This window comes from Oncorhynchus masou, chromosome 24 (assembly GCF_036934945.1).
Source record: "Oncorhynchus masou masou isolate Uvic2021 chromosome 24, UVic_Omas_1.1, whole genome shotgun sequence".
Classification (NCBI taxonomy): domain Eukaryota; kingdom Metazoa; phylum Chordata; class Actinopteri; order Salmoniformes; family Salmonidae; genus Oncorhynchus; species Oncorhynchus masou.
Window position 1 is genome coordinate 45,948,039 of NC_088235.1, and position 25,717 is coordinate 45,973,755.

General features: G+C 44.4%; 1 protein-coding gene across 8 annotated transcripts in view; it reads right to left on the reverse strand.

The window, feature by feature from the left end:
• The window catches only part of LOC135512258 (girdin-like), an 89,695-nt gene that overhangs the window by 14,986 nt on the left and 48,992 nt on the right, over positions 1 to 25,717 (reverse strand). For all 8 annotated transcript variants that reach the window (XM_064934095.1, XM_064934092.1, XM_064934094.1 and 5 more), the window contains exons 9-22: positions 11,671 to 11,752; positions 10,052 to 10,210; positions 9,727 to 9,873; positions 9,012 to 9,156; positions 7,998 to 8,176; positions 6,753 to 6,890; positions 5,882 to 6,196; positions 4,939 to 5,694; positions 4,505 to 4,635; positions 4,190 to 4,328; positions 3,665 to 3,847; positions 3,383 to 3,544; positions 2,236 to 2,513; positions 260 to 403 (exon numbers count right to left, since the gene is read on the reverse strand). In XM_064934095.1, coding sequence (XP_064790167.1) covers positions 260 to 403; positions 2,236 to 2,513; positions 3,383 to 3,544; positions 3,665 to 3,847; positions 4,190 to 4,328; positions 4,505 to 4,635; positions 4,939 to 5,694; positions 5,882 to 6,196; positions 6,753 to 6,890; positions 7,998 to 8,176; positions 9,012 to 9,156; positions 9,727 to 9,873; positions 10,052 to 10,210; positions 11,671 to 11,752 — 2,958 coding nt within the window. The remainder of the gene's footprint in view (positions 1 to 259; positions 404 to 2,235; positions 2,514 to 3,382; positions 3,545 to 3,664; positions 3,848 to 4,189; positions 4,329 to 4,504; positions 4,636 to 4,938; positions 5,695 to 5,881; positions 6,197 to 6,752; positions 6,891 to 7,997; positions 8,177 to 9,011; positions 9,157 to 9,726; positions 9,874 to 10,051; positions 10,211 to 11,670; positions 11,753 to 25,717) is intronic.

The following is a 25,717-nucleotide window of genomic DNA, read 5'->3' on the forward strand; positions in this document are numbered from 1 at the left end:
TCATAGCCCCCTGGTTAGTTCTCTAATTGCAACCACTTAAAATGTCTGCATATTGCCGCTCAAAACATGCTAACTTTATTTCCCCCTCTCTCTAAAAACCTTGATGCACAGATTTCTCTGTACCTGGATTGACAGCTTAAGGATGTTCCCTTGCACCTCAAAGTAACCCTCAGGGAAAATTCCCTCCAAAAATTCCCTCCTCCTCCCCCCTCTCTCATACAAACACACACAGACCTCAGCTTAACCCTGAAACACTCACCTTTCATTCTCCTCTTTCAGTTTGTAGTAGTCTATAGCCTTTGCCTTGTGGCTCTTGTTCTCAGACAGCATCTTCTCCTGCTCTGCCTTCAGCTGTTTCTCCAGCTCCTCCAGCTGATCCTTCTGCCTCAGTAGCTGACTATACCTGCAACACATTACCACCGGTTAGTGGATGGCAGCTGTGTGTGTATATACAGTTGAAGTCAAAATTTTACATACACTTAGGTTTGAGTCATAAAAACTAGTTTTTCAACCGCTCCACAAATTTCTTGTTAACAAACTATAGTTTTGGCAAGTTGGTTAGGACATCTACTTTGTGCACGACAAGTAATTTTTCAAGCAATTGTTTACAGACAGATTATTTCACTTATAATTGACTGTATCACAATTCCAGTGGGTCAGAAGTTTACATACACAAAGTTGACTGTGCCTTTAAACAGCTTGGAAAATTCCAGAAAATTATGTAATGGCTTTAGAAGCTTCTGATAAGCTAATTGACATAATTTGAGTAAGTTGGAGGTGTACCTGTGGATGTATTTCAAGGCCTACCTTCAAACTCAGTGCCTCTTTGCTTGACATCATGGAAAAATCAAAATAAATCAGCCAAGAACTCAGAAAAAAAAATTGTAGACCACAAGTCCGGTTCATCCTTGGGAGCAATTTCCAAACGCTTGAAGGTACCACGTTCATCTGTACAAACAATAGTAGGCAAGTATAAACACCATGGGACCACGCAGCCGTCATACCGCTCAGGAAGGAGACGCGTTTTGTCTACTAGAGATGAACATACTTTGATGCGAAAAGTGTCCCAGAACAATGGTAAAGCCGTATGAAGATGCTGGAGGAAACCGGTACAAAAGTATCTATATCCACAGTAAAATGAGTCCTATATCGCATCGACATAACCTGAAAGGCCGCTCAGCAAGGAAGAAGCCACTGCTCCAAAACCGCCATAAAAAAGCCAGACTACGGTTTGCAACTGCACATGGGGACAAAGATCGTACTTTTTGGAGAATGTCCTCTGGTCTGATGAAACAAAAATAGAACCGTATGGCCATAATGACCATTGTTATGTTTGGAGGAGAAAGGGGAGGCTTGCATGCCGAAGAACACCATCCCAACCGTGAAGCACGGGGGTGGCAGCATCATGTTGTGGGGGTGCTTTGCAGCAGGAGGGACTAGTGCACTTCACAAAATAGATGGCATCATGAGGGAGGAAAATTATGTGGATATATTGAAGCAACATCTAAAGTCATCAGTCAGGAAGTTAAAGCTTGGTCAAAAATGGTCTTCCAAATGGACAATGACCCCAAGCATACTTCCAAAGTTGTGTCAAAATGGCTTAAGAACAACAAAGTCAAGGTATTGGAGTGGGGTCATTGCCCTGACCTCAATCCTATAGAAAATGTGTGGGCAGAACTGAAAAAGTGTGTATGAGCAAGGAGGCCTACAAACCTGACTCAGTTACACCAGCTCTGTCAGGAGGAATGGGCCAAAATTCACCCAACTTATTGTGGGAAGCTTGTGGAAGGCTACCCGAAACATTTGACCCAAGTTAAACAATTTAAAGGCAATGCTACCAAATACTAATTGAGTGTATGTAAACTTCTGACCCACTGGGAATGTGATGAGAGAAATAAAAGCTGAAATAAATCACTGTACTATTATTTCTGACATTTCACATTCTTAAAATAAAGTAGTGATCTTACCTGACCTAAGACAGGGAATTGTTATTAGGATTAAATATCAGGAATTGTGAAAAACTGAGTTTAAATGTATTTGGCTAAGGTATATGTAAACTTCTGACTTCAACTGTATGTGTCTCTGACTTAAGCACTGTGTAATGGTAGTGTGGAACTGAGTGCATACTAAGACTGTCATGCATGTGTATTTGGCAATGTGTGGTTAAGTGTGTGATCGATGCCAGCTGTGCTAGAGTATGCTGTAGGCACATAACAGCATCAGTTGAAACCCCACCTGTCCTCCAGGTCTCTGTGCTGTGATTCCAGGCTCTTGTGGGCACTTTTCAGGCCTCCGTGTTTGCCAATGAGGCCCTCATACTCCGAGGCCTGCCTCTCATGCAGGGCAGCCAACTTCTCATGGTCCCTCAGTAGCATCTCATAGGTGGACCTCAGGTCCTCCCTCTCCCTCATCGCCCCCTCCTTCTCGTTCTCCGTGCTGGACTGCTGTGTCGCAAGCTGGGCATTCTGGGCCATGAGAGTGCCGCTCTGGGAGTTCAGGGTGGAGTTCTCCACCTAAAGCGGAAACAAGACATCTGATTGGACATCTGTGCCATCTGAACTCAGTTGCTCAGAAATGCCCTTAACTATGTCTGTTTTTTCAAGGCTTGTGTCATGTCCTTCTAGGCATTGCATTGGATTAGATTCTCCAGTTATGTGGGGAAAAAAGCAGGGCAATAACCTCACAAAACAATTTGTGTAGGTGTCAGTTCTGAGCAATAGGGGGCAACGTGTCCACAGACATCCTGTCCATCCAGTAAACACTAACGGTTGAGACGTCGCATGTTCTTGTCCAATTTGGATATACATCAGTGGTCAAATGTTTTTGAAAGTACAAATTCCCAAGCACAGACATGTTCAAAGTTAGATTTGACATGCAGCAGAATGCATCCGATTCTTGTTCAGATGTAGATTTTACGACTAAAGATTTTGTTGAACCGCTGCCATAAAATATATCAAAAAAATGTGGCTTATGAGAGGGGAATTCTCTCTAGCCATGTGGCAGTGGAGAGACAGAGCTTGGGGAGGGTTTAAACTACAATATAAGCTATCAATGCAGTGTAGACGAGGCCAGCGTATAGGGTGCAGAGCACAGCAGTGAAGCAGCAGTGAAGGAGCAACAGAGGGAACCAGGGCTTAGTGGTTAGAGTTGGGACAGTAACCGAAAGGTTGCTGAATCTAAGCCCCAAGCTGACAAGGTAAAAATCTGTCGTTCTGCCCGAGAAAGCAGTTAATCCACTGTTCCCCGTGCGCCGAAGACGTGGATGTCGATTATGGCAGCCCCCCGCACCTCTCTGATTTAGGGTTTGGGTTAAATGCGGAAGACACATTTCAGTTGAATGCATTCAGTTGTACAACTGACTAGGTTTCCTCCTTTCCCTTACTTGTAGTTTGGCATTCTGGGTCTGTAGGGTGGTGTTGTTCTCCTGTAGAGATGCAGTCTGTCTCTGTAGAGCCAGAATCTGAGCCTGCAGGTTACTGGTCTGGGTCTCCAGCTGCTTCAGGTTGGTATGCAGGGCCTGCTTCTCTGCCTGTAAGGTGGCATTCTGAAAATGACAGACACACACACACAAGATTAACGCATGCATTAATTATATACAGAGGCCCTTCACATATCGTATCGAAGATGGCCATTTTGACTCGTTGATTAGATTGAGTTTACTTACGTTTCTCTCCACCTCGATGAGGCGGTCTTTGACCTTAAGCAGTTCCCGGGTGGTCTCGTGGCTCTCTTTCTCCCACTTGTTGACCGCCTGAGAATCCTCCCTGTCCCCTCTTCTGGGGGGTGAGCTCTGCACCATCCTCTCCTCCTCCTCCCTCTGTCGCAGGGCCTCATAGTTCTTCTTTACCTGGAGAGGTCAAAGGTGAAAGGGTTAAACCTCCATCCCCCAAAATATGCCCATGCTAATGAGTTCCATCTCTGTTCTGGCACCCCAGTGGCAGGGTTCTAGTTTTTTGTCACAGAGTTAAACATGTGCTGCAGAAATTATTCTCTGAGTTTTCTAGGCTCCTGGTGGCTCATGAATAGATAACACAATTGAAAAGGAATGAATAAATAATGAATTGCCTCAGAAGCATTTGAGCGTTTCTCTGTGTCGCGTTAAAGAAGCATAACCACAGGACCTCTCTGGGATAATGTTTTTTTGTGCAGATGTTCATTGGGCTGCTGCTCTATATTGTTTAGGACTCACAGTTTTGAGCTCCTGGCGCAGTTGTTGGTTGAGGTTGGAGGACTCCTGCAGTCTGGCCTCCAAGGCTGCTATCTTCTCCTCCTTGATCTCCAGAGTAGATTTGAGAGTGGACTCGAGCTTGAACTCCAGCAGCTTGAACCTGCACATAAGGGACATTGACAATCATTAAAAGACCAAGGATCTTTCACTGATAGAATTCAATGTCTTGACACCGTATTGTTGGCAGAGTGTCAACTATGTGATGTGGTCACAATTATTTATGGAGGGGATGGGTACCTTTGAGCAGCAGCATAATGGTTTGTGTGTGTGTATTACCTGTCGTTGTCAGAGCTCTGCTCGTCCTGCAGCAGCCTCTCCTTGTTGAGGCCTATCTTCTCCAGCTCGTGGGTCAGTTTCTCCAGATCATTGTTCATCTGCTGAGTCCGCAGTTTCTCACTCACCAGTTCCTGAAACATCAAACGCCAATCCAGAGTCACTCTACATTCAATCTCTAGAATTTAATCCTTTATTAATGAATAATACAATCTTAATGTACTTAATGGAACATAGTTGAGTTCCAAGTTGAAAAGTGTTGGCATAGTGGTCTGGTTTAATTACTTCTTGCATAATGCAGGTGCAATGATTATAGCTGAATATTCTAAAATGTACATTTGAAGACTTGTGAGCATTCACTCCATGCATTACCATTACAATATATATATACACTAACATTACAACATGCATCTCTAAGGTAGTCGCTACATCATTACCTCTCGTAGAGTGACTAATGTCTTCTTATCGATGGTGGCCTGTTTGACCAGCTCCTTGTTCTCCTTCTCCAGATCTTTGAGGCGGTTGCAGGAGTCCTTGAAGGAGGTCATCTCCTTGCCCAGCGAGCGGTTGTCCTTCTCCAGGTGGCTGATCCTCAGGTTGTCCTCGTCCATCTTGGAGTCCCTGATCTCCGCCTGCTGTCTCAGCCTCTTGTTGTCCTTCTCCAGGTGCTTCTTGTCCTTCTCCAGCTGAGAGCTCTCCTGCTCCAGAGTCTTATTCTCCTGCTCCAGCTGCTCCAGACGTTTGCTGGAGATCTTCAGTTCCTCAAGGCTCCTCTGCAGGCTCTGGTTCTCCTGCTCTACATCCTGCAGCTCCCCCTCCAACTGCTGCATCTTGCGGCTGCTGTTGTCCAGGGCCTTCTGCAGCCGCTGGTTTTCCGTATCCAGGCCCTGGTTGCTCACCTCGAGCCTCTCAGTTTTCTTGGAGGAGGCCTTGAGCAGCTCCAGGCTCCTTTTCAGCTGGCTCCTCTCACTCTCCAGCTCAAGGTTCTCCAGCTCCAGCTGAGCCGCCTTGTTCCCTGCCGAGCGGAGCACCTCAGCAGTCCTACGAAGCTCCAGGTTCTCCTCGTCCAGCTGGGAGTTCTCCCTCTCCAGGGCCTCTAACTGGAAGGATGTGCTCCGCAGGCCGTCCACCACCTTCTTTAAACGACGGCCCTCTACCTCCAGCTCAGAGTTCTCCTTCTCCAGAGACACCACCTGAGGATTTGGGAGAATATGGGAACATTTATCAACAAAGCACTTTTCTTCATTCAAACTCCCATCTGCTTTATACAATAGGAGCTGCACAACAAAGTAATAAGTGACTCATTTGGCACACAATAAACACCAGGTACACGACAACTTTAAGTGAAGTTTACAGCCACCAATGCACGCAGGGGCCGACCTTGTCACAGGTGATGCCCAGACTGGCTACTCGTTTCTGCAGGGCCTCGTTCTCCCTCTCCAGCCGCTGCGCCGCCAACTCCAGCTCCTCAGCCCTCTCGCCCTTCTCCTTGTACATCTCAAGGTCCTTACGCAGCTGTTTGCGCTCAAACTCCAGCTTGTTGAGCTTGGAGCTGGTCTCCCGGATGGACTCGTGCAGCACGCGGTTCTCCTTCTCCACGTCTTTGACCCGTGCCTCAGCGCCCACCTGGGAGCGCTGCCTCAGCGACGAGACAGTCTGGGTCAGATGCTCGTTCTCCTGCTCCAGGCCTTTCACCTGGAACATGGAGGACGTCTGAGTGGCGCTATGGGACAGCTTCAACTCGAGTCACACTTCAGTATGGTGTTAATATGAACAGAGCCCCAGAGATTATCTGACCATGAAAAACTCTTTGCTCTTATAATACCCTAGGGTCCTGAATTTGTCCTAAATCAGGTTGAGTGGTCATGAGAAGTTCCTGGCCCTAGTTCTGAACCCTGTAGTGTAGGTTTACCAGAGATCTGTTATTCTACTGTAAACCTCATTAATCTTAACTCCCTGTGTCTGGGGCCTCATTAGATTCTGTCGGCTTTCATTACTTTCATTACACACCCCCCAAGCCACACAGAGCTCTTCAAACTCACTGGGAGAATGCAAGCACAAAGACTACGCTCTTTTAAGAAAACTCAATCCAGATCCATAATGATTAAGTAGCAATGTCGTTTTGAGTTTCTTGGAACAAGACCAGAACAAGGTCAAATCAGTCCTTTGACCAGCCTAAAATGAAAGGCTGTTTGTGTCTTGTACATGGACATGTATGCATGCCTGTGTGTGTGTGTGTGTGTGTGTGTACCTGTCTATCTGCGTTCTCTCTCAGTGTCTCCAGGGTTTTCTCCAACAGAGCCTTCTCCTTCATCAGGTCGGTGCTGAGGCTCTCTGCACTGCACAGACTCTCCCTGCCTGTGTTCAGCTCACTCTCCAGCTGCCCCAGCTGCAGGCACACAGAGGACGCACTGTTACCATGGCACCCAGTCACTTAGATCACAGACAATGACACTATGCAGTACCACATCATTACCCATCACAATTGGACTCAATTACATTGTAATCCGGTCAAAGAAATTGAAGAACCCACTATTCAATTTAATTTCCTGATTGGCCAAAATAAAACTGAATTGACTATGATACACAGACATTTATATTTCTCTAATTACAGTGTCTCCGTGTTGTGATGCATGTCCTATATTAAAGAGAATCAAAAGCGACTCCATATAGAGCCCTTCCCATGAACACCGGCTCCAATCTCTGTTGTCTCCTCTCCCCTCCGGAGGATGCTGTCAGACTGCACTGGGTAATTACCACTCATGTCACTCACACCCTCTACAAAGGGAAGGGCTGAATTATCTACAAATAAAAGCTTTTCACTGCAGCCGCTTCATCCTCGGTCTGTTCTCTCCTTCTGTCCTTTCTGCTCACCGCATGACGCACAAACACTGTGGCACCAACAGCAACTACAAGTGCACTGTATACACACACACACCGTTCTTCAAAAAGCAGGCGGATTATTACTAATCATATCATAGATATATACTCACAAGCACTTCATTACGTCAAAGCAGCTTAACTCAAAATTGCCTTCTTATTGCTCCTGCTTGGATTCACTTCTAAATGGGCTCTTTTACAGACCGAGTGCTGTTTCCAAACTCTGTTTCTCTTGAGAAATGCACATTTCATGCATTTTATGTGGAGTGCACAGAGAAGGCGTGTCTGACAATAGCCCGAGAGAGTTAGCTTAGAGAAACCTTCAAGTGTCAAGTCTGAGAAATTATAGGAAATAGACTTCAGGATTTACTCAGTTCTTTCAACTCTGTTGTAATGGATCTATGAGTCCTGAAAGCCAAGTCCTGGGGTGAAATATAGGGGGCTGGAGAAAGATGCTAGTGTACTGTAGGGTTACAGAGCAGGCAGCCATAATTATGTTGTTGATGCAATAAGGAGCCAATGTGGAGTGGGCAGATGATTGATGGGCAGATGAGGGCCCATGTTTAGGCAGCAAGTGTGAAGACGTATGGGACGTAAGTGTAAAAGCTGCTCTGACCCTCTGGGTGAGCCTCTGGTTCTCCTTGTCGGCCTTGAGGCGGTGTGCAGGGGTGTCCTCGCTGGCAGAGCCCCTCAGCTCCTCCACGGTTTTCAGCAGGGCCTGGTTCTCCTTCTCCAGCTTCAGCAGGCGGCTGGACGTCAGCTCATTCACCTCGTGGCCCAGAGACTTCTGAGGCACTACACAATGTAACCAACTATGTCAAACACACGACATACTACACCGAGAGCCTGAAAACAGCCATCACTAGCACAGAGAGGCTGCTGCCTATATACACATACTTGAAATCATTGGCCACTTTAATAAATGGAACACTAGTCACTTTAATAATGTTTACATCTCTTGCATTACTGATCTCATATGTATATACTGTATTCTATACTATTCTACTGTATCTACTGGGTCTATGCCGCTACCACATTGCTCGTCCCGTCCATATATTTATATATTCTTAATTCTATTCCTTTACTTAGATTTTTGATTTATTTGTATTGGGTATATGTTGTGAAATTGTTAGATATTACTTGTTAGATATTGCTGCACTGTCGGAATTAGAAGCACAAACATTTCGCTGCACCTGCAATAACATCTGCTAAACACGTATGTGACCAATAAAATCTGATTTGATATTTTAAAAAGGTACTGATATAGTGTTGGGGAACTTCCCAAGGGGAAGAGGAAGTATGGGACATCCCTAAATGTAGATCTACATCAGTACTGTAGTTACTGAGGAAACACACAGGGTTTATCCTGATCCAAGACCAGTTGAACATTATTCCAAATCCAGGCCCGTTGCTAATCTGGGTCTCGGATTCATTAAATATTAATTACAGGAGCTAATCATGTGTAAATAAATCCTGTCCAATCTGGTGTGTGTGTGTGTGTGTGTGTGTGTGTGTGTGTGTGTGTGTGTGTGTGTGTGTGTGTGTGTGTGTGTGTGTGTGTGTGTATATATATATGGTCGGCCAGGGCCAGGGTTGAAGCCAGAGCCCCAGGAGGCCTACTGATGCTCACCCTCTGTCAGATCAGGGGTCTTAGAGAGCTGCTCCAGCTCCCAGCCCAGGTGGAGAGACTCGTCCATGCTCTGTTTCTGGGCCATTTCTAGCACCAGGTTCTCCTCTAGCAGCTCCTCAATACGCTTCCTGTCCATGTCCCGCTCCTGATGAACACAGACAAACACATAACGTACTGTCAGGATGGCTATACAGTTAGCTAAACCTTAAAGCCGATTTAAGGTAATTCCAGCGTTTGCATTGACAGTACAGCATTTACTGCGATGCAGCCTCTGTAGAAGTCAAGGCATTCATACTTCTTGTGCTTCATAGAGTTGTTGTAAAGGAAGTTGTCAAGGAAATGAGTTTGTGTTTATACAGGACCTACCGCCCCCACCTATCGTCAACCAATCATGTCAATGCAGAGCTATACGCAGCCCTCCGTATTGTTACAAAATTTGGGAGGTGCACGACAATGCGGGTACGTAGCTTGATTTGGCCTCCGCAAGCCCCCGCAATTGCATCACACCCTCCATACAGAGCCTCTGGATCACATTTCAGGATCAAGCATAAATTGGCTTTTACAGTGAGAACCTATTCAGTACAGTATATGGGATTTTATTCAGAGAGATCCTACAAAATGGTCCCATAAAGAGAAAATATACAAACATACCAGCATGTCTGTTAACTTTAATCCCACACAAAACACAGTCTCTCAATCTCAATCTTTCCCTCACCATTTCCATGTCGTGGATCTTGGATTTGAGCTGCAGGCTCTCTTTCTCCAGTTCGTGGAGTTTGTCAGAGCGAGCCCTGGTTCCTTCTAGCTGGTCCTCAAGCATGGCCTTAGTCTCCAGCAGAACCTGGTTGTCCTCCTTCAGCTCCTGTAGGGCCCAGCAGAGATCAACATCAGCAGCCCTATCACTTCTAATACACAGGGCTCACAACATTAAACAAACATTGGGGAAACGAGTTAATACATTTATGTTACACCCAATGGATGCTTCATTGACACGTCAAGTTTGTTGGGTGCTGAACGGCTATTTACTTGTTAGGGCATACCTCCACTCTAGCTTTGTAGAACTCAATGTCATGGAGCCTCTCCTTGTAGCGTCCCACTTCACTTTCCAGCTTGTCCACTCTGATGGCCTTCTCTCTCAGAACGTCCAGCTCGTCACGATAGGCCCTGGCAGAACGCGCGTCTGACAACAACTGCAAGCTCTGGAGGGGACAAACAAAACACTTCATGTCAGTGTCACACACATACAAGATATTTGTTTTCAAAGACTAATTTCCCTTGAGCGTACAAAACATTAAAAACACCTTCCTAATATTGAGTTGCACCCCCTTTTGACCTCAGAACAGCCTCAATTCGCCAGGGAATAGACTCTACAAGGTGTTGAAAGCGTTCCACAGGGATGCTGGCCCATGTTGACTCAATGCTTCCCACAGTTGGGTCAAGTTGGCTGGAAGTCCTTTGGGTGGTGAACCATTCTTGATACACATGGGAAACTTTTGAGCGTGAAAAACCCAGCAGTGTTGCAGTTCTTGACGCAAACCGATGCGCCCAGCACCTACCTCATACCTCATTCAAAGCACTTGGATCTTTTGTCTTGCCCGTTCACGCTCAAAGGCACACATACACAATCCATGTCTCAAGGCTTAAAAATCCTTACGCAACCCGTCTCCCCTTCATCTACACTGATTGAAGTGGATTTAACAGGTGACATCAATAAGGGATCATAGACTGACTAGGTGAAAGCTATGTCATGGAAAGAGCAGGTGTTCCTAATGTTTTATACACTCAATGTACATGCATTGCACACAGGCATAATTAATATTGGTAAACAAACACACCATAGATTGAGTAGGTAGACACGCGCGCACACACACACGGACAGACTAAAGCTCCTCTTAGTCAATAGGGTCATTAGCCAGTAATCTTCTCTGGAAAGGGGATTTGAAATGACCCCACACACACACACACACAACAAGCGCCTCTGCCATGCTGTTGCTGTGGTCCCTACTTTCTAGCGCTGCGAATCATGTTTACAGCAAAGACTATAAATAAAAGAACATCTTTGCCTACTTCTAAGGAGATCGCCAAACTATAGATAGCTCAGCCACTAATTGGTTAAAGGCATTAACCTCATGATTAAGAATGTCAAATAGGAGGTGGTGGAGATGGTTTGATGTGTTGTATAACCTTGAGAGCAGTCAGGGCACAACAGGCGACGTGTCTTATAGGTGGAGCTTTTGTCCAGTTGTCGGCGGGCAAGCTCTGTGTGACAGGCCTGTAAATCTGGATTGATGCCTAGCACAGCTCAGCAGCATGGTCAGTGCGTAGTTTGTGTGTGAAAGTGTGTTGCTGGAGATCAGAAGAGACATGTTGGTCCAAGGCAGACTGTGTATTCGTGCATTAAGTGGAGTCATGCTGGTGTTAAATTGTGTAATGTGACGTGGACCGGGAGCTCTGACATCAGCTGTAATTGACTCCTGGTGATTACTCAGCTGTGTTGACCTATTCTGTGCCACACCTAGGCCTCAGTCTGCTCTGGGGTTGGACAGTAATGTGTTATGTTGGGCTATATGTTGTGCTAGTTTCATCTTTCTAATGCAGAGTTGGAAATCTGTTCTATATTTCTTTGTGCTGTAGTAGCTAGGTTTGTTTTGTCCAGTACCTCTTGCTGAATCCTCTTGTTCTCAGTCTCCATATTGTCCAGCTCCTGTCTACAGTCCAGCAGCTGCTCACTCTTCTCCTCCCTGAAAGAGAGAGAGCAATTGAAAGAGGCAGAGAGCGAAAGGGAGAGAGAGAAATGTCTTCAATCACACATGTACACTTTTTTTTTTAAACACACATAAAAAATCCTTCCTCACAAACACCATAACTGTCCCACACAGTTGTTATTCTTAGAATAAATATTTTTTCTTGACATTTTTCTAATTTGGCACAGAAACTAGAGGCCATGAGTAACACAGATTGGCCTATAGGTGGCGCTGTTATAAGCAGTCTCACTTAAACCCTCATATCGCCGTCTGTTTGACCAAGAGACTTGAAACTTGGTATGTAGGCGTATTTCATCATGCTGAACAAATCGGCCGCAAGGATCCATAAGGTCTGTCAGGATACATTGTCCTCCATTGTCCAAATAATTGAAAAACTTCTCATTAACCATAAGTCCAAATAACAGCAAATTAGTTTTGTAGACTCATGGTTAGGGTTGCATTACTGGTAATGTTTAATGTTTACCAGTAAACTACCAGAATTTTGGTATCTTTCAAGGATTTGATCTATCACAAGACATTTAGTGGCACTTTTGAGTACTTCAGATTATTACAGGCGTCTGTCCCTCTGTGTGGTATTATCACATTTAAAATATGGAAATAAGTTCAAATGATTTTCAAATAAATAATCTAATGACAAAGGTGTAAAACACTAAATATAAACCAAGTTAGTGAATGTTTGTTATTTTACAAACGTATTTTTTTTTTGCTTTCTGGGTTGGGAGATGGCGAGATATTGCATATCCAGTATTCTATTTTATACATCTGTCGATGTCATTTATTGTTTCTTTGTAGATAACTAGCTATTATCACTAACTACTTGGCTGATGTGGGTGGGGTACAGTAGTAGTCTACAGTAACGTTACAGCAATACTGAATGACAAAGTAGGCTTGTCACTACTAGCTAGTTGGTTGATATGGGGTACAGTATAACTGAATGAGTCACCACCCTACTGTTCTGTTATTCTTTGGTCTGAAAATGGTTAAATTAACATTAAAGAGACACCCCACACATTCACACAGATGGAGGGCCATGTACATTTTAGCCAGTAGTTCTGAAAGTAGCACTAATGAGCCAAAAGTGGTCCCCGAAAAGTGTCTCTCTTTCTCGCGCTCATTGGCAAATGCTGGTTAGGCCACTTGCTAGCTGTCACTCAAATGCAAGGGGTTGAAGATCATTGGCTAGAACTCAAATTGCTATGGGGCTGACCCATGTGCGGGGAAATGGCACGGCACAGCTTCAAGAAAATAGTAGTTTCAAACTAGGGATTTTGTGTCTAATTGAGTTAGACAGTAATTCTGCGCGTGTGAACTAAACATCCAGCCCAATGCAGGAGTTTTATAAAATACTTTCTTAGTCTTCAAAGTACTGGCGCACGTCTTTAAGGCTAAGCTAATCGTTAGATCCTTTGTAGGCGCGTCAGTAAATCCGAGCTGTTTCCCCAAACCATCATTATTAACGTTGCACTTGAAAACGATCATAATCTAATGCCTGCCTCAGACCACTCGTAGACCATATAAGTGCGTCGTTAGATGCTTTTTCGCCCTCCCGCATCACTTTATACACAGTAGAGCTCTGCTAAACATAGAATCACATGGCTTATCAGTCTCTCTGTGGCAGCTGATAACTCCAGAACAAAGTTGCCAATGTTCTTGCAATTGGTACAAACAAGTGAGGTATAAAAACATGCCTCAAATGAAAACAGATGACTGCATTAAAATATAAATACAGTAGGCTATAGGCCTATTTCAACCCTATCAATTTACATTTAATGTGCAATCAAATTAGTTATATTTTGCTACTTGTAGGCTAGCTAGGCTGTAATTTGTCTCATATTTCATGATGTGTAGCCTAACATGCGCGCAATGATTTTTATTGGATAAGCATTAGAATAAGCCACCTCACAATTTGCAGCTGTAGGTGGCAATATCTCTCTAGGAGCTGATCCGTCGTCAGTATTGTGAGATAATTATAATGTTGGGGTAAGGTTTGAATGGAGAAAGCTGAAACCGAGAGCAGTTATGCCTTTCTTTCAATCCTGTCAGTATCAACACATGCTCCAATGACGCACAGAGACCGTTCACGCTACGTGGTGTTTTGGGAAACGCATGTTACACAATGTAGGACCGATGCAGGGTTAAAAAAAAAAACACTTGAAAACCTAAGTTCCACCGCTATCGGGGAAACTAGGCCCAGGTCTCCCTTGAAAAAGTAATGTTATTTTTGACCTGGTAAAATAGGTTAAAAGGTTGTGTGTACGGTCACTAGATAGAATTGTGAGGTTAAAAAAAATAGACATGGATATCATCAGCAATCCTCAATCAGATGAGATACACCTGGTCGCATTATTAACAGTATTACTGAGAAACAGATAAATCGTTTCAATTCCCAACTATTAAAAACTTGATTGTTTCTAAAAACACAGCAAACCAGTCACAGCTACCTTTGAAAATGCTGTGGACAACACCTCTAAATTAATCTTATGGTAAATAACTAATCCAAAATGAATTTCATTAATAAAATGTGGCTACAATTTACTGTGTGGATATCTTTACAAGTTATGCATAATTATTGTTAATATTACATTTCTCTAGGTTTTCCATTCCCAGATGTGAAGTCACCGGTTTCCAGCAGGAAATACCTGGGGGGGGGGGGGCAGTCCATAGCATCAATGCCTTCCTCTTGCAGGAACTGCTGACACACCAGCCACATGAGATCAAGCATAGTCTTTCATTAAGAGGAACCCAGGGCCAACCCGCACCAGCATATGGTCTCACAAGGGGTCTGAGGATCTCATCTCGGTACCTAATGGCAGTCAGGCTACCTCTGGCGAGCACATGGAGGGCTGTGCGGCCCCCCAAAGAAATGCCACCCCACACCATGACTGACCCACCGCCAAACCGGTCATGCTGGAGGATGTTGCAGGCAGCAGAACATTCTCCACGGCGTCTCCAGACTCTGTTACGTCTGTCACATGTGCTCAGTGTGAACCTGCTTTCATCTGTGAAGAGCACAGGGCGCCAGTGGCGAATTTGCCAATCTTGGTGTTCTCTTGCAAATGCCAAACGTCCTGCACGGTGTTGGCCTGTAAAGCACAACCCACCTGTGGACGTCGGGCCCTCATACCACCCTCATGGAGTCTGTTTCTGACCGTTTGAGCAGACACATGCACATTTGTGGCCTGCTGGAGGTCTTTTTGCAGGGCTCTTGCAGTGCTCCTCCTGCTACTCCTTGCACAAAGGCGGAGGTAGCGGTCCTGCTGCTGGGTTGTTGCCCTCCCACGGCCTCCTCCACGTCTCCTGATGTACTGGCCTGTCTCCTGGTAGCGCCTCCATGCTCTGGACACTACGCTGACAGACACAGCAAACCTTCTTGCCACAGCTCGCATTGATGTGCCATCCTGGATGAGCTGCACTACCTAAGCCACTTGTGTGGGTTGTAGACTCCGTCTCATGCTACCACTAGAGTGAAAGCACCGCCAGCATTCAAAAGTGACCAAAACATCAGCCAGGAAGCATAGGAACTGAGAAGTGGTCTGTGGTCACCACCTGCAGAACCACTCCTTTATTGGGGGTGTCTTGCTAATTGCCTATAATTTCCACCTGTTGTATATTCCATTTGCACAACAGCATGTGAAATGTATTGTCAATCAGTGTCGCTTCCTAAGTGGACAGTTTGATTTCACAGAAGTGTGATTGACTTGGAGTTACATTGTGTTGTTTAAGTGTTCCCTTTATTTTTTTGAGCAGTGTACATTACAGGCTTAGTCTACCCTCGCGTTGAACAATAATATGCAAGAACCACAATGGTTAAGAGGTGCTTACACACTTGCATCCTTTATTCAACTTGTGTAGACTAAGCCCTAGAGATTGTAACTTCACACGATTTAGCCTACTTGTCAATCCAGATCTCAATGTTTAATATCCTTTTACTGTACTTTTGATAGTATTTGATGCCAAAGCTAATCACCGAATGTCCTACTACAAGGTCAGGTTGACACAGTCACAAAATCACACACACGATTTGCAAATATATTCAGATACAGTACATGCAGCTTTCTTCTGTCATTACCTGTTGCCCTAGAATACTAAATAAACCCTTGCTCACCAGAAAATATGTCATACATCGCGAGAATGAATGCTTGAATTTAGTTGACGTCGGTAAAGTGCCTTTATCTCTGCTTTTGCCTCAGTGGATCGATGTAAACTATTTCTGCCCAAGTTCCCAAAAGCATTTAGTAATTGGCATGTATTGGTGCTCGTACACTTAGGCCCTAAAGATTATGCTTACGCACTAACGCCAGATATAAAATATACATACATGTAGCTTCATATGAATCGTCGAACATCTCATTCCAAAATCATGGCTATTAATATGGCGTTGCCAGAAGAGCTTCCACTCTTCTGGGAAGGCTTTCCACTAGATGTTGAAACATTGTTACAGGGACTTGCTTCCACAGCCACAAGAGCATTAGTGAGTTTGGAGTTCCAATTCATCCCGATGTGGTTGAGGTGAGGGCTCTGTGCAGGCTAATCAAGTTCTTCCTCACCGATCTCGACAAACTAACCATTTTTGTATGGACCTCGTTTTGTACACAGGGGCATTGTCATGCTGAAACAGGAAAGCCCCTTCCACAAACTGTTGCCATAAAGTTGAAAAGCACCGAATCATCTAGAATGTTATTGTACGCTGTAGCGTTAAGATATCCCTTCACTGGAACGAGCCAGAACAATGAAAAACAGCCCCAGACTATTATTCCTCCTCCACCTAAATGTATGGTTTTCACTAAGCATTGGGGCATGTAGCGTTCTCCTGGCATCCGCCAAACCCAGATTCGTCTGTCGGACAGCCAGATGGTGAAGCGTGATTCATCACTCCAGAGAACACACTTCCATTGCTCCACAGTCCAATGGCGGCGAGCTTTATACCACTCCAGCCGATGCTTGGCATTTCACATGGTGATCTTAGGCTTGTGCGAGGCTGCTTGGCCATGGAAACCCATTTCATGAAGCTCCCGAAAAAAGTTAGTGTGCTGACATTGATTCCAGAGGCAGTTTGGAACTTTGCAACCGAGGACAGAATATTGTGATGTTCTTCAGCTCTCGGCGGCCCCGTCCTGTGAGCTTGTGTGGCCTACAACTTTGCGGCTTAGCCATTGTTGCTCCTAGATGTTTCTAATTCACAATAACAAACACAGTAGACCGGGGCAGCTCGAGCATGCAGAAATGTGACAAACTGACTTGTTGGAAAGGTGGCATCCTATGACGGTGCCACGTTGAAAGTCACTGAGCTCTTCACTACAGGCCATTCTACTGACAATGTTTGTCTAGGGAGATTACATGGCTGTGTGCTCAATTTTATACACCTGTCAGCAACAGGTGTGGCTGAAATACTCAAATCCGCTGATTTGAAGCGGTGTCCTCATACTTCATTTTTAATGCATTGTTTTCTCTTGAGTCAAACCGTGCATTACTAACAGACGCGATAAAGCAAGTTAAACGTTTACAAAGAGACAACGTAAAAAAGCTCCATTTGCCTAGTGACTGAACGCAAAAAAAACAGCATAGCGACATGATCACACAGTTACCTCTTCGCCACTCATGTAGTTTAGCTGTGCGATTATTATCACTTAAGGTAATTCTTTGTCTATTTCAGGAGAGGACGGACATGCATGACTCTCGTCTCTTCTCTCCTCCCTGCTGAAAACGATCCGGCCCCAGCAGCACAGACCTCTGCCAGCCACGCCACCCCTGCCCCTGAAAGCTTCTCCCTGGGCGGCAACAAGACAGCAGTTCGTCCTGGACCAAGGCCACGGCCAATGGCTATTGATGGGCAACTGGCCAAGCACCACAGGGAGATCCAGAAGCGAGTGGATACCGCCGGCCGTCTGTACAAGTTCTGCCACCAGCCACTGAAAGGCCATAACAGCCCTCCAACACATACCGGCTTTCCTGGGGTGGCAGGAAAATATATACTGCCTAGCCCAAGTGTCCATGGTATTGGAGGGAGATTCAACAGTCTGCCTTTTAGAAGACTGGAAAGCAGAGATGGATGATGGAGAATGGGGAGTGACTCTACAGACACACAGAAATAAATAAGAGCTGAAGATCTCTTTCCATTGATGGAAGTAGTTTGTTTGATTTGGACGTATTTGACAGGTACTGTTCATTCTATTACATTACATGCAGTGCCTTCAGAAAAGTATTCATACCCCTTATTCCACATTTTGTTGTGTTACAGCCGGAATTAAAAATGTACTGACGAACACAGAAATCTCTCATTTATATAAAATCACCTTTGGCAGCAATTACAGCTATGAGAGCTTTGCACACTTAGGATTGTACAATATTTGCTATTCTTTTTAAAATTCTGCACGCTTTTTCAAGTTGGTTGTTGATAATTACTAGACAGCCATTTTCAAGCCAATTTGGGTCAAAATGTAACTAGGCCACTCAGGAGCATTCAATGTCGTCTTGGTAAGTAACTCCAGTGTATAATTGGCCTTGCGTTCTAGTTTGTCCTGCTGAAAGGTGAATTTGTCTCCCAGTGTCTGTTGGAAAGTAGACAATCAGGTTTTCCTCTAGGAATTTGCCTGTGCTTAGCTTTATTCCAATTCTTTCTATCCACAAAAAAACTCCCTAGTCCTTGTCAATGACAAGCATACCCATAACATAATGAAGCCACTACCATGCTTGAAAATATGAAGTGGTACTCAATGATGTGTGTTGGATTTGCCCCAAAACATTACACTTTGTATTCAGGATAAACATTTAAATTCTTTGCAACATTTTTTGCAGATTTACTTCAGTGCCATACAGGATTCATGTTTTGGAATATTTTTATTCTGTACAGGCTTCTTTTACACTCTGTCAATTAGCTTAGTATTGTGGAGTAACTAAACTCAGCAAAAAAAGAAATGTCCCTATTTCAGGACCCTGTCTTTCAAAGATAATTTGTAAAAATCCAAATAACTTCACAGATTTTCATTGTAAAGGTGTTTATACACCGTTTCCCATGGTTCAATAAACCATAAACTATTAATGAACATGCACCTGTGGAACGGTCATTAAGACACTAACAGCTTCCAAACGGTAGGTGACTAAGGTCACAGTTATGAAAAAAACTGAGGACACTAAAGAGGCTTTTCTACTGACTCTGGAAAAACACCAAAAGAAAGATGCCCAAGGTGCCTGCTCATCAACGTGAATGTGCCTTCGGCATGCTACAAGGAGGCATGAGGACTGCAGATGTGGCTAGGGAAATAAATTGCAATGTCCATACTGTGAGACGCCTAAGACAGCACTACAGGGAGACAGGACGGACAGCTGATGGTCCTCGCAGTGGCAGACCACGTGTAACAACACCTGCACAGGATCAGTACATCCGAACATCACACCTGGGACAGGTACAGGATGGCTACAACAACTGCCCCAGATACACCAGGAACGCAAGTTCCCTCCATCAGTACTCAGACTGTCCGCAATAGGCTGAGGGCTTGTAGGCCTGTTGTAAGGGCTACGGGCACAAACCCACCGTTGCTGGACCAGACAGGACTGGCAAAAAGTGCTCTTCACTGACGAGTCGCGCTTTTGTCTCACCAGGGGTGATAGCTGGATTTGTGTTTATCGTCAAAGGAATGAGCGTTACACCGAGGCCTGTACTCTGGAGCAGGATCGATTTGAAGGTGGAGAGTCAGTCATGGTCTGAGGAGGTGTGTCACAGCATCATCGGACAGAACTTGTCGTCATTGCAGGGAAGACATCCTCCCCTCTCATGTGGTACCCTTGATGCAGGCTCTTCCTGACATGACCCTCCAGCATGACAATGCCACCAGCCATACTGCTCGTTCTGTGCGTGATTTCCTGCAAGACAGGAATGTCAGTGTTCTGCCATGGCCAGCGAAGAGCCTGGATCTCAATCCCATTGAGCAAGTCTGGGACCTTTTGGATTGGAGAGTGAGGGCTCGGGCCATTCCCCCCCAGAAATGTCCGGGAACTTGCAGGTGCCTTGGTGGAAGAGTGGGGTAACGTCTCACAGGAAGAACTAGCAAACGTGGTGCAGTCCATGAGGAGGAGATGCAATGCAGTACTTAATGCAGCTGGTGGCCACACCAGATACTGACTGTTACTTTGGATTTTGACACCCCCCTTTGTTCAGGGACACATTATAGGGGCGGCAGGGTAGCCTAGTGGTTAGAGTGTTGGACTAGGAACCGAAAGGTTGCAAGTTCAAATCCCCGAGCTGACATGGTTCAAATCTGTCGTTCTGCCCCTGAACAGGCAGTTAACCCACTGTTCCTAGGCCGTCATTGAAAATAAGAATTTGTTCTTAACTGACTTGCCTAGTTAAATAAAGGTAAAAATAAAAAAAATATTTCCAGTAAGTCACATTTCTGTGGAACTTGTTCAGATGGTCTCAGTTGAATCTTATGTTCATACAAATATTTACCCCTTAAGTTTGCTTAAAATAAAATGCAGTTGCCCGTGAGAGGACATTACTTTTTTTTGCTGAGTTTCAATGTTACTGACCTATCCTCGGTTTTTCCTAACACAGCCATTAAACTCTGTTTTAGTCACCATTGGCCTCATTGCGAAATCCCTGAGTGGTTTCCTTCCTCTCCGGCAACTGAGTTAGGAAGGACGCCTGTATCTTTGTAGTGACTGGGTGTATTGATCCATTATCCAAAGTGTAATTAATAAATTCATCATGCTCAAATGGATATTCAATGTATTGCTTTTTATTATTTACCCATCCACCAATAGGTTCCCTTTTTTGCAAATTCACTTCTTGACTGAGGGATCTTACAGATAATTGGTTAAATGGGGTACAGAAGTAGTCATTCAAAAATCATGTCACACAACTATTATACACAGAGTCCATGCGACTTGTTAAGGTTTAACATTTTTTATTACTTTTGTAAAAATAGAAAATCTGTGTAGCTCAATGACAATCTCAATTTAAAGCCTTATTCTAAAATGAATTACATTGTCAGCCCCCCCCTCCCCTCCCCCACCAATCTACACACAATACCCCATAATAACAAAGCAAAAACAGGTTAAGAATTTTTGCAAATTTATTACAAAAAAATAATAATAAAGGAAAAAAAAATCACTAACATAAGTATTTAGACCCTTTACTCAGCACTTTGTTGAAGCACCTTTGGCAGCGATTACAACCTCGGGTATGACGCTACACACTCTGACTGGGATACTCAAGGACATTCAGAGACTTGTCCCGAAGCCACTCCTGTGTTGTCTTGCTGTGTGCTTAGGGTCCTTGTCCTGTTAGGTGAACCTACGCCCCTGTCTGAGGTGCTGAGTGCTCTGGAGAAGAAGGTTTTCATCCAAGGATCTCTCTGTACTTTGCTCCAATCATCTTTCACTCGATCCTGATGAGTCTCCCAGTCCTTGCCTCTGAAAAACACCCCCACAGCATGATGCTGCCACCATGCATCACCGTAGCGATGGCCAGGTTACCTCCAGATGTGATGCTTGCATTCAGGCCAGAGTTCAATCTTGGTTTCATCAGACCAGAGGATCTTGTTTCTCATGGTCTGAGTCTTTATGTGCCTTTTGGCAAACTCCAAGCGGGCTGTCAAGTGCCTTTTATTGAAGAGCGGCTTCCGTCTGGCCACTCTACCATAAAGGCCTGATTGGTGGAGTGCTGCAGAGATGGGAGAACCTTCCAGAAGGACAACCATCTCCACAGAGCAACTCTGGAGCTCTGTCAGTGACCTTCGGGTTCTTGGTCACCTCCCTGACCAAGGCCCTTCACCACTTGCTCAGTTCAGCCGGGTGGCCAACTGTAGGAAGAGTCTTGGTGGTTCCAAACGTCTTCCATTTAAGAATGATGGAGGCAACTGGGTTCTAGGGGAACTTCAACCTTCAATGCTGCAGACATTCGTTGGTACCCTTCCCCAGATCTATGCCTTGACACAATCCTGTCTTGGTGCTCTACGGACAATTCCTTGGACCTCATGGCTTTGTTTTTGCTCTGACATGCATTGTGAACAGTGGGACCTTATATAGACAGGTGTGTGCCTTTCCAAATCATGTCCAATCAATTGAATTTACCACAGGTGGACAATCACGTTGTAGAAACATCAAGGATTATCAATGGAAACAGGATGCACCCGGGTCAGTTTCAAGTCTCAAAGCAAAGGTTCGAAACACTTTTGTAAATTAGGAATGGTTTTTTTTTTTTTTTTTTTTTTTGCAAAAATGTCCAAAACCTGTTTTCACTGTCATTATGGGGTAGTGTGTGTAGACTGATGAGGAAAACATTTAATATGTTTTAGAATGAGGCTGTAATGTAACAAAATGGGAAAAAAGTCAAAGGGGTATGGAATACTTTCTGAATGCACTGTATATTAGTTTATTGCTAGTGTGTGAAAATGAACAAATACCAACATTTTATTCTAAATTGCTGTGAATGTCTTTTGCTATAGTGTGTGAATAGGTTTGCTGTACTATGGATTGTGCTCTAACACTATTCTAAAGTAAACCTCAACAATATGAGAGATAAACATGGTAATGCCTTCACTGATTGCACATGAAGGAATATATCATGTAGGAACTAAAGTGCTTGCTTTGTGTCATCCTATGAATCCCGTTTATTGCTGTTCACAGCTATATTTATTTCTGTTTTCTCTAAAGTAGTCTTGAAAAACTGGAATTTTTACTTAGGCCATGTAACTCATTGGTTAGTACAAACCGAGATGTTTACCCAGCAGATAGGAATCCACAGACCTCTGTCCTTACCGGGTCAAGTCAGCTTGTTTACTTCTGCCTGTGTGGGTTGGGGGTGTGGTTAATTACCAAATGATATGCAGTCCATAGTGGATTATGTTTGACATTATTAGGAGCTATTCAGACTTTGCACGTGAGGATAATTCATTTATATGTGTAATGAACAATTAAAACGATAGTGTGTGAGTACGGCTTCTGTCTTCTTGATCATATGAAAACAACCTGATTTGTACTTGGAAGAAAAGAACCAAGCATACATTTTCCTTCAGAGGCAAGTCAATGATCTTGAGTGGAAACAACGAAAACCGCCTGTGTGTTATTTTACAACTTCAACAGAACAACCCTTTCGTCAGGACAACAAACATAGCTCAACTGAAAATATACAAAGTAGGACCACAAACACAACCTACAAATGACCTCACAATAAGCTCCCCTATGACATGCAAATCTCTAACTGTCGTGCTGCTTTGCTTTAGTTCCACCAGCTCTTTGTAACAGAGCAAATCCAGATAACCAGATGTTAAGTGAGCAACAGGCCAACAGATTCCTCTCCTCGCTCCGTCTCTGACTAGACGGACTTCAAACCCCCTCAACCCAGCATTAGCAGCAAATAGAGCTCATCTGACAACATCAGACTGTTAATGGGTTTGCATGATTGTGACACTACATTAGACAGGCAATGCAACCAAAACACAGGTTGGGACTTGATGAGGCTGAGGGAGGCCAGTCCTGCAAGCTCCTGGTCGGTGAGGAATTAAGAATGTGGCACACAAAGCTTTGAAGAGACCTGTACATTCTTCAGGTAAGTGGAGATGCTTCCCAGTCTCCTTGGTCCACTGAACATAATTTATGATGGCCTGCTAGATTAGTGATCTGTACTGGCTTGGCTGCTTGTAGGAATTATCATCACTGTTCTATGCTTCCTGTAATGTTCCTGTAATCAGGAGGCTTGAGCAGCTAGCTTCGAGCATGGAATAAAACTCATGTTACGCTGCTGTTGCTTCAGCTGCTTTTGGTGAGCACACACTCCAAGTGTGTACCTCTTGTGTTTGGAGTCCTTTCATCTAATCCCACCATAGATCCTGTCATCAGACATTCAGCAGCAACACACCTTTCACTGTATTCCACGTTTCATTAAGGCCCTAACAAAGAGAGTAGTTGACAGCCTAGGCCGAAAAGAAAGCTGCTCATCCACTGTGGGTGACAGCACTGAGCCTGCAGCAGCTGAGTCACACTGACAACCATGGTACCATGGTCTACCTGCATTTTACAGTCTAACATTCACAATAGAAAATGCACATAACTGTAGTTCCACAGAACCTGACAGGATTGAGATTGGGTCTTTAGGGGCTATATCATAATCTATTTCTACACAATATTCCTATTATATTCCTCTTAACACCAGATTTCATATTTAAGCTTTAAAACAAATCATGATCATTAAGCCATATTTTTGTAAGACATTCTGCAGTATGTATGGTAACATGGTCACTTTACTGTGCCCTCAAATGGACCTTCAGTAGAACTGAATCTCTATTTGTGTTTTAAAGCATGCCTTTGGCGGAGAATGGCCAGCTCCCCTTCCCTCTAGTGTTGGTGTGCCAGAGTCAACAACGGCCAGAAATCAGAAGAAAGCAAGTGGAATTCAATAGGAACTGCGTAAGTAGGTCAAAAACACATTTTAAAAAAGAACATGCCTCTGCACGGCATCATCGGATCTGGGTCAAATCCTCAGACATCTGACCCAGCATCAGGCCTGGGTGACTGGAGGGGTCTGTGGCCATCTACGGCAATAACATCTCCACACACATACACGAGACTACAGTATATGCACTTGCACTCCTGTAGAGAAGTAGTCTGCCGCGTCACTCTTATATTCTGGATATCTTCTGGAATTATGATCACCATAAAAAAAGATACATACAGTACCAGTGAATGGGTTTCCTTATTTGTATTATTTTCTACATTGTAGAATAATAGTGAAGACGTCAAAACTATGAAATAACATATGGAATAATGTAGTAAACAAAAAAAGTGTTAAACAAATCAAAATGTATTTAATATTTGCGATTCTTCAAAGTAGCCACCCTTTGCCTCGATGACAGCTGTGCACACTCTTGGCATTCTCTCAACCAAGCTTCATGAGGTAGTCACCTGGAATGCATTTCAAGTAATAGGTGTGACTTGTTAATATTTCTTTCCTTCTTAATGTGTTTGAGCAAATCAGTTCTGTTGTGACAAGGTAGGGGTGGTATACAAAAGACAGCCCTATTTGGTAAAAGACCAAGGCCATATTAAGGCAAGAACAGCTCAAATAAGCAAAGAGAAACGACAGTCCATTACTTTAAAACATGAAGGTCAGTCAATACAGAACATTTCAGGAACTTTGAATGTAGGCCTCCCGGGTGGCGCAGTGGTTAATGGCGCTGTACTGCAGCGCCAGCTGTGCCATCAGAGTCCCTGGGTTCGCGCCCAGGCTCTGTTGTAACCGGCCGCGACCGGGAGGTCCATGGGGCGACGCACAATTGGCCTAGCATCGTCCGGGTTAGGGAGGGCTTGGTCGGTAGGGATGTCCTTGTCTCATCGCGCACCAGCGACTCTTGTGGCGGGCCGGGCGCAGTGCGCGCTTGCCAAGGTTGCCAGGTGCACAGTGTACCCTCCGACACATTGGTGCGGCTGGCTTCCGGGTTGGATGCGCGCTGTGTTAAGAAGCAGTACGGCTGGTTGGGTATCGGAGGACGCATGACTTTCAACCTTCATCTCTCCCGAGCCCGTACGGGAGTTTTAGAGATGAGACAAGATAATAGCTACTACAACAATTGGATACCACAAAAATGTTGAATGTTTCTTTAAGTGCAGTTGCAAAAACCATCAAGCGCTATGATGAAACTGGTTCTCATGAGAACCACCACAGGAAGACCCAGAGTTACATCTGCTGCAGAGGACAGGTTCATTAGAGTTTACTGCACCTCAGAAATTGCAGCCCAAATAAAGTGCGCTGCAAGTAACAGACAGAGTTCAAGTAACAGACACATCAATATCAACTGTTCAGAGGAGACTGTGAAATCAGGCATTCATGGTCGAATTGCTGCAAAGAAACCACTACTAAAGGACACCAATAATAAGAAGCCTGCTTGGGCCAAGAAACACCAGCAATGGACATTAGACCAGTGGAAATCTGTCCTTTGGTCCGAT